The sequence below is a fragment of the Vipera berus genome (assembly GCF_964194415.1).
Source record: "Vipera berus genome assembly, chromosome: 2".
NCBI lineage: Eukaryota > Metazoa > Chordata > Lepidosauria > Squamata > Viperidae > Vipera > Vipera berus.
The window spans coordinates 95,811,230-95,825,348 of record NC_138203.1 but is presented as its reverse complement, the minus strand read 5'-3'; the positions used below and the strand labels follow the sequence as shown (position 1 = coordinate 95,825,348).

General features: G+C 37.4%; 1 protein-coding gene across 2 annotated transcripts in view; it reads left to right on the top strand.

Moving 5' to 3' along the window:
- Window positions 1-14,119, top strand: part of HOOK3 (hook microtubule tethering protein 3) — a 64,117-nt gene that overhangs the window by 27,881 nt on the left and 22,117 nt on the right. For both annotated transcript variants that reach the window (XM_081316519.1, XM_081316520.1), the window contains exons 8-14: window positions 1,784-1,867; window positions 3,444-3,607; window positions 6,161-6,301; window positions 8,446-8,647; window positions 10,408-10,518; window positions 12,114-12,201; window positions 12,566-12,635. In XM_081316519.1, the coding sequence (XP_081172645.1) occupies window positions 1,784-1,867; window positions 3,444-3,607; window positions 6,161-6,301; window positions 8,446-8,647; window positions 10,408-10,518; window positions 12,114-12,201; window positions 12,566-12,635 (860 nt within the window). The remainder of the gene's footprint in view (window positions 1-1,783; window positions 1,868-3,443; window positions 3,608-6,160; window positions 6,302-8,445; window positions 8,648-10,407; window positions 10,519-12,113; window positions 12,202-12,565; window positions 12,636-14,119) is intronic.

The following is a 14,119-nucleotide window of genomic DNA, read 5'->3' as shown; positions in this document are numbered from 1 at the left end:
GAGTTACAATGAATATCAATAAAGTAACATAATTATTCTGTTAGAATCATTGCCAGAAGGCAGCCTTGACAATGTTATGCCACATTTTGATTTTTTTAATCTAGTTACCAGAAATGAGGTCAAAGCAAAAATATGTTTATCAGGTCCAGTGTGAAATTTTGAAAGCTAATTAGAGGCAAAGCTGCAGATGCAAAAACATCTGATTTTATAAAAACTGATACTATTGATATTGAGTAAAAAACCCAGTATTTTTTCATATTTCTCTTTACATATAAAATCAAATTGTTAATTTCATTTGTAGCATTATTTTCTTTCTCTGCCATCTCAACAGTCAAACTGGCTTTATCACAAAAACGCTATGACTCTTTTTAAACTAGCAATCAGGTTCTTCGCCAATACATATCCAAAAAATTGATTACTTTAGAAAAATGCTACTCATGTTATTAAATGCTGTATATTAATAAATTATTGAATATAATACACAAATATAGCATGGAACATAATTGGGAATATGCTTCATGCCATTATTCTCAGTAGGCAGAATTAAACTTTGAAAGACTTTGGAATTGAACCTTTTTTCAAAAATAATTTACTTAGTATGAGTAAATTATTTCCCAGCATTCAAGGGAACATCAAATTAGACATCAGCCTGCTTTAGATACGCTATTTATTCTTAAGTTGCCTTTATCTTTTATGATACTTCTAAAGCCATATTAAAGAGTGCTTGGTTATTATAGCAAATGCTTGTTGTAAGCTATTGTTTTGTAGTAAACAGTTCAACATCACAAACACTTTGTAGTTGGTTGAACTGTAATGGGAGCTACTTTGAATGCAGATATAGAGTTTGCAGATATTGCAGAATGCAGATATTAAGTAGAGATTTATTTCTCTACTTAAAAATGAGCAAATCATAGGCAAAAACCTGATAGAATAGACAGAAACGAGATAGTTGGATCAGGTAATCGGACCTGGTAAGAGATCTTCCTTAAAGAAGCCAGTCTTTCCTAGTTTAGTGCTGTTCAGATGGGCCAACCTTCCCCAGATTTTCAATTATGACTTTGAAATTCATGGGTTATAGCCCAATTAATCTGGGGAGGTACCATGTTCATAGAAGGTTGTCCCAGAATAGATATCAAAAACTTTGCAGATTTTATCTTTGTTCCTTGAGTTAACTTTCCTGGTCCACATATATACAAGCAGTTGAAATCAACAAATTACTTCTTTAAGGGGGAAAGCTTGCAAGGCTTGAAACATTAAGTATAATAAATTTTCTTATATAGAAAGTTTGTAATGCCTAAATTTATCTGATTGATTACATACCATCAAGTCATTGTGGATTCTTAGTGACGACATAGGTAGATTTTCTCCAGGATGATATGTCCTAACTGATGCCATCAAGGTATACCCACCTCTGGTCACCCTCCATTAGAGCTGAATCCAGAGATACATAATTGAAACTTAACTACAGTTATCTTTAATATTGTTGTTACATGATTTCTATTACTTGGATGAGTGGCTCCTAAGTTACGGTAATTAGTGTATGAATATCTGGTATAAACATATCTCCTAAGATGCAACATTTTGCCATGCTTGCACAATAGAAAAATATTGATGTAGGTTTTGTCCCCGTGAAACAGAAAGCTTTGCAGATAAATTATCAAAATAAATTGGGGGGATGCATAATTATTTTAAATATGGATTAATTATTTGGATTACTATCCTTTTTAAATTTTTCATACCACTAGTTTTAATAAATAAAAATATTTTTTATTTAAAAACACAGTTGAAGAAAACAACGGAAGAATTAAATGAAGCCTTAGCAACCAAAGAAGAAATTGCTCAGAGATGCCATGAACTAGATATGCAAGTAGGCATGGTGTTTTGCTCTTATTTGCAGTATTGCATGAACCAGGGGAAGGTGGTTTGTAGCCTTTCAGCTCCTTTTTTTAATGAACCTACAGCCGCTGTATAGTTTCCCATTCTGAGATAGAAAGGATAATTTATGCTTTGACATATGCTACACCTGGATTAGAAAACATCTGCAGATCACCACTCCCAACAGGGAGAAAGTGAACAACCCTACCCGTCTAATAACAGTGTTCCCATATTGTAGTTTTTGCCTTGCTCATTGTTACCCTATCAAAACACCCCAAATCTTTCCTGTGAAAGGTGAAAGAGCTGGTTTGGTTCATAAGCAAACAGTCTGTAAGGTCGACTGAAATAATACATTATTTTAAACAAACAAGCAAACCTCAAAGATCTTTTAGAAGTACTTCTAGTAGTAGAACTCTGCCTTTATAGTGTCCTACATAAGTCTCCTTGCCTCCTTCCTGATTTCTGTTTCATAGCAAATCAAAGGTTTTTTTTTTGTTCAAGTATACCAATAAATTAGGATTGGTTGTAAAAAGAACCAGTGCACGAGGAGCAAATTTGTGATCCTGAGTCTTGTTTGCTTCAGAACCAATGGTACACATAATTATTGGTAACTGAAAATCAGTCAGTCTTGTATCGTTGAGTGTATACTGTTAAAAAAGGGACATTGACCTGAGATAGCACTATATTTTTATTGCTTCATATTCCAGCATCTTAGTTTAGTGAATCATATGAAGCTAGACCAGTCCAAATCTTTGTTTTGAGTAGCATTTTATACCTGGCAATATGGACATAGATGTAGATTTATTGCCTTATTAAAAGTCCACAGAATGTTTATATAATACTCTAATATTTTCAGAGAGAGACAATCAGTGTGGTTTAGTAGTTAAGATGCTGGATAGGAGCAGGGAGAGTCAGGTTTTAATCCTTTTTGTTTGTTTGTTTTTAAGGAATGAGTGACTTTGAGCAAGTCAGTGTCTCTCAGTCCTAGATTGGGAAGTTGAGAAACATGTATCTAACAATTTGTACTGAACCAGCATAATACTGTATGACTTTCCATGAAGAGGATTTAAGTTGCACTTAATTGATCCTGAATGACGATGGTGATGATGAAGATGATACTTTAGGGGAACTTCATATAATCTGATTCTTAAAATATCATTACAAATCAATGTTTAGTGTTTCTAAATAAATCTTGCTGGTTTCATTAAAATATTAGTCCCAAATAACTATAGCTACAATTGCAATCTTATGAGTTCATTGTAGAAGTAATAATAGCAGAATCCTTCAAGGTATTTTAATTTCAGAAGAAGTTGCATCCAAATTATTCCGGTTATGTAGTAGGGTTATAGGTGAATGAGTTACACGTGGGGATGGCTACAGAATATATCTATTGCAGGTGTAGGTACACAAGCCCCAGTTGTTTGTCCTAGAAGGAAGCAATATTGGTAAAGTAATATTTCATTGTAACACATAGTTCAGATTCTAAGTGTTGGATTGTTTTTCCGTAATATTACCAAAGCATGCTCTTGGTCAGGTGTGGTTCATTTATTGTTGCATTTTGGTTACAGGTTGCCGCTTTGCAGGAAGAGAAAAGTAGTTTGCTAGCAGAGAACCAGGTCTTAATGGAACGCTTAAATCAGTCTGATTCCATAGAAGATCCAAACAGCCCAGCAGGACGTAGGCATCTACAGCTACAGACACAGTTGGAACAGCTCCAAGAGGAAACCTTTAGGTAGAGTTCCACAATAATGGACCAGCTATTAAAGAAATGCTTATTTCATTCCTGTCTGCCATTAGAATGAAGAGTTCCCAATCAATTTTAAATTAATTTTATTGTTAAACAAATCAGGATAAAAATATGGCTGCGTACAACAATGTTAATAGTATAATTTATAGATTAATAGTAATAATGAGAAGAAAAGAAGGAAAAAATTACAAGTATTTGCAAATTATATTGAAACAACTCCGAGATATTTATCTTCTATCTATGGTTTGAAATGCTCATTTCAGATCTTGATAAATAACACATATTCCAAACTTTCGGTTGTATAATTGTTTTATTCACCCTCACTAAGTGCATCCAAACCTATTAGATAATTGCATTTGTAAATTGTTATACAATGATTTCAGTCAAATTACATAATCTTCATTATTGTGGTCACCAACCAACAATATTTAGAAAACCTAAATAGTAAAAATAGTAAAATTCTAAAGGTACTTTATGAATAAAATACTAAAAAGTCTTCTTATTGCTAAGTACCGTATTTTCCGGCGTATAAGACGACTTTTTAACCCATGAAAATCTTCTCAAAAGTTGGGGGGTCGTCTTATACGCCCAGTCATCTTATACGCCGGAAAATAGTACATAAATCAATCGAGCATCCCCGTTCATGCAAAGCAACTTCAAGCCTCCTTAGTCCAGTCCTCCCTCCAACGTGACTCTCCCTTCCCACCCCCAAGAGCCTCTAAGCCCCTTCCCCTCCTCCTTGTAAACGCCAGACCCCGGGAGCGGCAGGAAGCCCCTCACCCAAGCGGCATCTGAGCATAAGCAGAGCGCGCCCTGCTACCCGCTATCTCTCCCGGCAGTTGTCTTCTACCCCTGCAGGAGGACCCTGGGTAGAGGGGGCGGCATGTTGGGCCCGGCAGGCCCGACATTCAGCGGGGCCTCGAGACCGCTCACCGGCGATCCAGCAGACGCCCGCATCCGGCCTCGCAACCAGCTGCAGAAGCCCGCACCTGGCTTTCCTTCCCCCTACCCGCACCCGGCTACCGGTTCCTGGGCCCCGGCCCCAGCCGCGGGCCAGCTCGCCAGCGACCAGGCCGACGGACTCCCAGCTGCCAGATGCTGCGCTTTTGGAGATGCTCCCCGGCGGGTCGGGGAGGGAGCGCCCGCCCGCCGCCAGGCCGTTCCAGGAACTTCTGGGGACTTCCGGTGGGCCGGGGAAGAGTGTGCCTGCCAGCCCGTTCCAGGAACTTCCGGGGACTTCTGGCGGGCCTGGCACCCCTCTCGCCCGCAGACCACGCAACGGCCCTCGCCAGCCGGCCTCGGCATGGCCGCCCCAAGCCCAGCTCTCCAGCGCGTCTTCCGAGCCCACCTGGCTGACTGCCTCCTAGGCGGGGCTTGGCTCCAGACACGCAGCTGCTCCGTCTGCAAATGTGCTCTCAAATGGGTGGGTGGAAGGAAAAGCCCCTTTGGGCTTCAAAAGGGAGGCTTTGCACCATCTGCATCAGACGGGGCTGAATCGGGCTTGTGTCGGACACTTGGCAACTGGCATGTAAGTATTTTCCGGCGTATAAGACGAAAAATCTTGAAAATCTTCTCAAAAGTCGGGGGTCGTCTTATACGCCGAGTCGTCTTATACGCCGGAAAATATGGTAATTATGTGCGTCTGTGTCTATTTGTAACACTTTTGGGGTCAGTGACTGATGAGGTATAAATTAAACCAGTATTGCTGGCATGCTAAGGATTAAAGAAGAAATTTGCCATGTAAAGCAATAACTGAAATAAAATGTGTATGTTGATTGTGATTTATACACCAGGAACTGTGAAACCTTTTACAGTTGCCAATAATCCTAAAAATAAAAAGCCAATAAATTTGCCGCTTTTATGCCAGCTTTGCATAAAAGTGGCATTGATCATTAATGCTGTTTGTTTTGCTGACTTTAAAAATACATAATTAAAAGGCTACTTGATGTCTTGCTTCTAACTTCCTAGATATATTTCTGTCTAATTTCTCATTATTTGCTGTATAGCCTAGGAGGATCTCATTGGCAGCTGGACCTGAATCCACAGAATACTTTCATTACTTTAGGGAAAAGAAATGGTTTTCAAAGGCTCTATGCATATGCATGTTTTTTTAGTATGTAGTATTATTTATTAAGTAGATTATATGGCCACTCAACTCACAGACGATGACATGACATAAAGCATTAAAAAACGACAACATGGCAGTGACAAATACAACCACACAGGTCACTTGATTGACTCTAAAGCAACCTGTAGTCTCCACGCCCATTAATAAAACCATGTCTGTGCCTGAATATATGTACCCAATAAGAATTAAGTTACAGTTTCTGAAAATTTTGACTGAGTGAAAATTATGATTTGCTGTTTTTTGAAGGTTTTCTGAGTATCCCAGAGACTTTTTCCCCTTAACTGGCAAAACACTATTCAGTGTTATTTATTTATTTACGTTTAAAAGTAGATACACAGAAGAGAAGAAAACTGCAAATCTTGATTGTAAGTACTTTTCCGTATGTAATATATTGTAGTGTTTTATTTCAGATTAGAAGCAGCAAAGGATGATTATAGAATTCGTTGTGAAGAGTTAGAAAAGGAAATTGCAGACTTGCGGCAACAAAATGAAGATTTAACAAATCTGGCTGAAGAAGCTCAGTCACTGAAAGATGAGATGGATGTATTAAGGTAAATCATTTTTAACCCCTTAGATTATATACTTTCTGATATATTCATTATCTGTTGATTAGAGTAAATCCAACATTGCATTCATTAATTCATCCATTTCATTCATTCATTCCTTCATTCGTTTGTTCATTCGTTCAATAATTTCTATAGCTGTCCATCTCAGTCAATTACTCTGGCCAACTGCAATTGAAAATACTAAAAACATTTTAAAATATAAAAACACTAAAAACATCCAGATTAAATGTACGTAGGAACAAGATACTTGGCCAGTTCGCAATACAGCCAAGAATTGGGGGCCTCTAACACATTCAGCACCCGAGGCACGGGAACATAGTCAGGTTTTTAAGGCCTTATGAAAGGCTAACAAGGGTTGAGGCCATTGCAATCTCCAAAGGAAGGATGTTTCATAGAGCAGGGGCCACTGTGGAAAAAGGCCGTGTTTTGGTTTCCACCACTCACCACTCTTTAGCTGACGGGATCTGCAGCATGCCCATTCTGCTTGATCTAATTGGATGGGTAGAGACTCTTGGAAAAAGATTATCTCTCAGTTACCCTGCTCCTAAAGTTGGCTATGCTCAATTAATACAATTTTTTACATGTGATGTTTCCTGAAATTTGTCTATCGGCTCCAATTAATATAAAGTACTCTAGTAAGCAAGGTCACTACCACCGATGTAAACTTATCTGGATGCTTAGATTCTACTTCCAGGTTAAATCACTGTGAGAATTGGACATGGGGCTTTTACAGTTGTGCTGCTGTGCTCTATCTATTTGGGCAGTAGCTGTCCATTTACTATAGCTTGGACAGTTGTATATTATGCTGTAGGATTATTATGTCTTCATTAACTTGTTCTGAATCCATCTTTTTAATTCCTTGTCAGCTGCCATGAGATTTTAGATGAAGAACTGGCATGTACTATAGGGGCATAATAGCATTGACTAGAGCGACCCCTTCAAATCTGGAGGTGTTCCTCCAAATACAAAAAAAATAAAAAAATAAAAAAAATAAAATGGGCTTTCCTATTGTCTGTTTCCAAGAGGATTGAGGTCCCAACACTGGGAAGTCCCAATATGCCATTGCTGAATACAGCCAGGCATACACCCTAATGTTAACCACCACCCAACATGGGTCTTGCAGTGAATAAAGACTCCTGGGATATTTCGTTTCTCCAAGAGTATAATTTACTAGACCAACATAGTTACAGAAGTAGCGAAGCCAACTCGGCTATTTTTGTGCACAAAAACCATAATTAACTTTCCCTTTCCCTCTTGGCATACCCATAGTTATTTTAGCTTGGGTAACAGGCTCTTTAGTCTCACAGACATTCCCAGCAAATGACCTTGTCTCATGCTTTGAGCCGGATTCTTGGTATTCTTTTAAACCCTCCCCACATCCCTCCCACTGTTGCTGATGTCAGGCTGTGAGCGGGAGTTGCGAAGCAAGCCGATTGGCAGCCATGACACCTGTCTTCAGTGACATCAAGAGTTGCTGTATGTATTTTCCTGTCCCTTTTCCCTGCAAGTAGCACAGCTTTAAGTGTTCTGTACCAGCCTGCTACCGGCCCTGCAGAAAAGGCAGGGACAACCCCTTTACAAACGGCAAGAGGCTGGAATTAAGCCTGCCAAATTTATTAACATAAAACAGAGCAAAACAAGACACCAACCATGAAACAGGAGCTATGAAACAGGAACTAATCAAGCGGTTGCCTTCAGCAAACCAGCCCTCCCACGCATTCCCCTTTTATACAGTTCAGGGCGTGGCTTCTCTCTGCCTCCTTCCGAGGTGCCCCATTGCCTTCCTCTGTTTACTCCTGATTGACTGCCTCCTGCGTCGGGCGTCCTTGAACAGGGCCAGCTGTGGGTCATCTTCATCCACGCTGTCAGGCTCACACAGCTGGGTCTCCGTCGTGACCAGGTGGGAGGGGCCTGGCTGAGGGCTCTCATCAGCAAGATCTTCAACCCCCTCAGCAAGCTCTTCAACACCCCCCTCCTCCTCTGAGTCGTCCGACCCAACTGCCGAACCCACAGGCTGACCCTGAATCACAACATTAAGATACACGTAAGCAGATGACTCTAAGGCTACTCTTCCAATAAACTGAAAAGAGATTCTAGTAACTAAATCTTGGCGACACTTCTCTTTGTAGGCACTCATCTGATAAAGTTGCCAAGTTAGAAAGCCAAGTAGAATCGTACAAAAAGAAGCTAGAAGATCTTGGGGATCTACGGAGGCAAGTGAAACTTTTGGAAGAGAAAAACACAATGTACATGCAAAACACAGTGAGCTTGGAAGAAGAACTGAGGAAAGCCAATGCAGCTCGCAGCCAATTGGAAACATATAAGAGGCAGGTGAGGGCAGGAACTAACAGAAATATATTCTGACAGTCTTACAAATAATTTATGTGGGTCACCTTGCCATTTCTACCGAGAGCCAGCGTGGTGTGGTAGTTTGGGTGCTGGAATAGGCGTGAGGTGGTCCCAGGCCTGAGATGAGGTGGTTTGCCAAATCCCTAGGTTTGGTTTTTTTCTGATTATGTGTTGGAATGATTTTATCTGGATGTATATGCAATTTTCTCTGTTAAATTATAATTGTTTTTTTCCTTCCTTTTTATTATGTAGAGCTACTTGGGAGTCAGATAATTTTTCAATCAAATCAAAGTTGCCTCAGATGTTTGTTAATTTCTTCCTGTGATTTAGTTTATATGTAAATTAGACAGCTATGGCTTTTTACTATATCAAGGTTATGTTATGTTGTTATGTTATGTTATGTTATGTTTGTTATGTTATGTTATGTTATGTTATGTTATGTTATGTTATGTTATGTTATGTTATGTTATGTTATGTTATGTTATGTTATGTTATGTTATGTTATGTGCAACCAGGCAGATGAATTATGAGGAACATGTTTATGCAACTTTATTCTCAAAGCAAGATTTTAGTATTGGACTGTGATCTTTAATTACCTCATGGGGTAATCTTGAACACAAAGTTTTTTAGTTACCAATTTTGTTTTCATTTGTGTCTGTTGGTATAGTTCCTTATTGTATTCATTTCTATTTGTTATATATATCAGTGAAAGAACAGACCTGAATAGCAAGTATAATTTTGCTAAATCAAAATGGGAAAATATCTAGTGATTGTGGGATGTAAACTCATCTTTTTCTTTCATCAATAAAGTTATGTGTTCTTTTCAATGCTCAGAGTCCAATTACTAACATTACTATTACTTAATATATTGCATACTATATTATAATAAATAGAAGAAATAATTAAATAATAAACCATTATATATTTCAGAATGCAAGACTGTCATTCCATGTTTCCCAACAGTACTGATTGCCACTGCTATGTTTTAATACAATACTTTATTTTTATGAAAAGAAACCTAAGCAAATTTCTGTACATTCCCTGTGTCTCTTCGTTGGAGCATTTTGAAGCATCTATTTTATTTGTCATGTTTGAATTCAGTACAGAATTTAAAAGATTGAAACATTGTAAATGAATTTAACCAGGTTTAAGTTACCATTGGGGGACGCGGTGGCTCAGTGGGTTAGGACGCTGAACTTGTTGATCAGAAGGTTGGCAGTTTGGCGGGTCGAATCCCGAGTGCCGCGTAGCAGAGTCAGCGCCTGTTACTCGTCCCAGCTTCTGCCAACCTAGCAGTTCGAAAGCACGTAAAAAATGCAAGTAGAAAAATAGGGACCGCTACGGTGGGAAGGTAACAGCGTTCCGTGCGCCTTTGGCGTCTAGTCATGCCGGCCACATGACCACGGAGACGTCCTCAGACAAATGCTGGCTCTTCGGCTTTGAAACGGAGATGAACACCGGCCCCTAGAGTCGGAAACGACTAGCACACATGTGCGGGGGAACCTTTACCTTTACCTTTTTAAGTTACCATTGAAATGCCATAGTTGTGGATTTGAATATATCTAATTAATTGAAATGAGAAGCTGAACCTTCTGATCTTGTGTTTGCTTCAGAGGAGAGGAGGAAGGAAGAAGGAAATATCAATTTAAAGGTTGTTGTGATTTGTCTTATGTTTATTACTGGCTCTTAATGAAGATTTACACTTTTATATTGATAAATGGTGATCCCTTTTGCTATTGCAGGTAGTTGAACTTCAAAACAGGTTGTCTGAAGAATCCAAAAAAGCCGACAAACTAGAATTTGAGTACAAGATGCTGAAAGAAAAAGTAGATAGCTTCCAAAAAGAAAAAGATGTATGTATTCAACATATAAATGTTGCTGTTCCCTTTTGTACCTAAAATATTGATAATTAAAGTGGCTATTTTAAACATAGTGTATATATATGTTTATTATGCATGTGTAGTCAGCTGTCTGAATTGTTCAGTTGTGGTTTTCTACTGCTCTTTTTTTACTTTTCTTTTGATCTTGGCTTTTTATATAATCTTTTTTTAATATCCTCTGCCATTTGAGGATTCAGTGTGCAATTTATTTGTAGTATATGTTCTTAATAATTCAGCTTTGCTTTTTTGAGTTCTTTGTGCAAGTTTTCATTACTATTTTATTCAGGTCTGTGTTTGCCTCATAGACGATTCAATTAATTTGCTAGTTGAGGGCAAAAAACAAATTAAGTAACCACTTAAAGAAGACAGATAAGGACGGGAAACAGAGTTGTATCTTATGCTTAACTAATATCAAATCATAATTTAAATTTATTTATAAACCTATTGTGTTTTCTTCTGTTTTCTCTTTATTAGATTTTACATATCATGTTAATGTGCATACTTTTAGGTCATTTTATCATGTTCACCTTTTCTTCCAATTAAAAATATTCCTCCTTTTCTTTATCACAGATCTTATAATAAAGTTTGAAATCTATATCTGCGTCTATTCAGTTAGATTATCTTTTTTTATAATCCATATAAAGATATAGTAATAAACTGAGCAGAGTAGAGGATTTAGTTGTTCATTAGCCGAGGGATAATAAGTTTTGTGATAGGCTAGTGTACTTAAGCAAGCATTGCTCTATTGATAAACCATAATGTACTGCAGTTCTCTTTTACTGTTGCAGGTGTATCATGATAATCCACATATCAGTTGTAGACTTTTGACCTAGTTTTTATTGACTGCATCCTTGCTTCCATTAATATGGAACATTGTACAATATGATTTCTGCTTACTTTATCATTAGTGTTTTCTATTGTTAAAAGGTTTCATGGATTTTAATAGATTTGTTCCAGAAATATTGGGCCATATTATGTGATACATAATTAAATATTCCTTCCCATTTTATAACTCCAATCTATTATATATTTCAGAAATACTAGTTGACTTATTTTCCTTTGAACTGAAATTTATAATAGATTGTAGAATGTTTAGGTATGTAATTGAAACATATTGACATATGACAAGGAAGTATGAGTACCAGTAAAGTGCCATCTGAACAGCTAGTTTCTGAGGGGGGAAAAAAGTCAATTGGGGTAGCTGGATTTGCTTAATAACTATAGCAATTCATTTAATGACTGCAGTAAAAATGATTGTAAAAAAACATGACCAGTAACATGATGACTCACTTTATAATCATCCTGACTTATGACTGAAAGTCTGGTCCCAATTGTGATTGTAAGACGAGGACTATCTGTAACATAACCTCATCCTTTTTGAACTGTCTATTGCAGGCATGTCAAACTCCCAGCCCACGGGCTGGATGTGTCATGCCGAAACTGCGCCCACCCCATAACTGGCAATGGGGAAAAAGTCGTGATACGTTGCGCAACGTCACGTGACGTTGTGAGTTTGACATGCCTGGTCTACTGGAATAGTGAAATATCTCTCTTTTTAAAATCTGTAGAGGCTAAGGACAGAGAGAGATTCTTTAAAGGAAACCATTGAAGAGATTCGTTGTATAAAAGCACAAGAAGGACAACTAACTACTTCAGGTAAGATTCTGGAAATGTAATAGTTTATAAGAAAATTATAACCTTTATTAAAACTTGCATCACTTTTTCCATTTTTGCATCTTGTTGGAGTATGAAAAGGAATAGTTCTGACTTAGGAACTATTTGTCATGTAAATTGTTTAGAATTAGGACAAATTGCTGTTTACCAAATTGTGAATTTTTATTGCAGGTTTGAAAATGTATATATTTAGGGATATTTTTATGAGAGGATAATGTTTTGCTATGTTTTACTCTGAACTGCATGCTTAAGTATTTATTGGGTTTGGATAGGAGAGTATTTTTTCATCTTCATTTACTATTCTATTCTGTTTAATGTTTTCTTTCTTCTCCATTACCTAAAAAAGGATTATTACCTTTGGAAGGTCAAGAATCTTCTGACAGTTTAGCAGCAGAAATTATTACTCCAGAAATAAAGTAAGATAAACATAAAATATTTTTATATGGTCATGCATTTATAGCTTCATATATTACTGATATTTTATCAGGACTAACAGTTCTTACTGATCTTGCCCAGTTTAAAATTTTATCTCTGTTTAAGTTTAGTAAAAAAAAATGGGTTTAATCTTCCTTAGGCAAATATTTGAATCAATTTAATCCTTCCTTGAATTTCACAAGAATTGTGAGTGCATTTTTATCTCCTTTCTCTCCTCTTTTCATTTTTTAAAAAATGCATTCTATTTTAAACTAAACTATTGAAGACCCTGTTGAGTAAAAGGAGATGGGGAGTATCCATGGTCTATTTTATGAGAGCAGATTAGCGTAAACTAGACCAAAAATTGATGATATTTAACTGTAACCTCACTCATTTAATTTGTTCACTTTCTACTATACTTTCTGTTTTCGTCTCTGGAGCTTCCTGATGCTCTTAAATGGAAATTAATTTTGGAGTAAATGAATCAAGCTAGTATTAAAATTATGTTTCTTAACTTCATGGAGTTAGAGATGGTTTATAAAATATACCAATAAAATTGATTAGTGCATGTTAAACTAGAGCTAGTTAGAAAATGCATTTATAGCACCAAGAGCCTTGGTGGAGCAGTGGGCTAATGCCTCCTTAAGTAACACCAGCTGCCTGCAATTAGTGCAGGTTCGCATCCCACCAGGCTCAAGGTTGACTCAGCCTTCCATCCTTCCCAGGTAGGTGAAATGAGGACCCAGATTGTTGGGGGCAATTAAGCTGACTTTGTAATAATGCCACTTGGGGTGTGTGTGAAAGCCCTAATAAGCAGGCATATACATAGAATGAAGGCTACTGCTAAGCTTGTAAGCCGCCCTGAGTCTTCGGAGAAGGGCGGGATATAAATGGAATTAAAATAAATAAAAATAAAAATAAATAAAATAAACATCCTCATTTCTGTGGCTTTAAAAGTATGAATTAGTGTTTTCTGAGTTCCTGTGGATGCATGCGAAAATAGGAATCTGGATGTTGTTAACCTTCATTGAATGGCAGCAATGGAAGAGCCAAAGATAAATTGTACAAAAATTGAGCAGCTTTCTGAAGAAAAGCAGGGGAAAAATTATTCTGTTAGGTGACAGGAATGGATGAGTAGAAATGAGAAAGAGAGTACAAAAATGGGATTATACTGTTGTTGCATATAGGTAATCCTCATTTATTGATCACAGTTGGGATTGGAAAATTGGTCCTTAAACAGAACGGTCGTTAAGTGAAACTATGGCTGATCATTAGAACTTACTTCAGCTTTCCTTTGCTTTACGTATCTGTGAAGGTCGCATATGAGAAGCTTGGTCCTAAAGTTATTTTTTCATCACTATTGTAACTATGCATGATCATTGCAGTTGCTAAATCAGGACTACCTCTTCAAATTGAAAAGGAATGAATCTAAAAACCACAACTGATATGATTATTTATGGTGAAAAATTGTTTGTGATGAAAGATA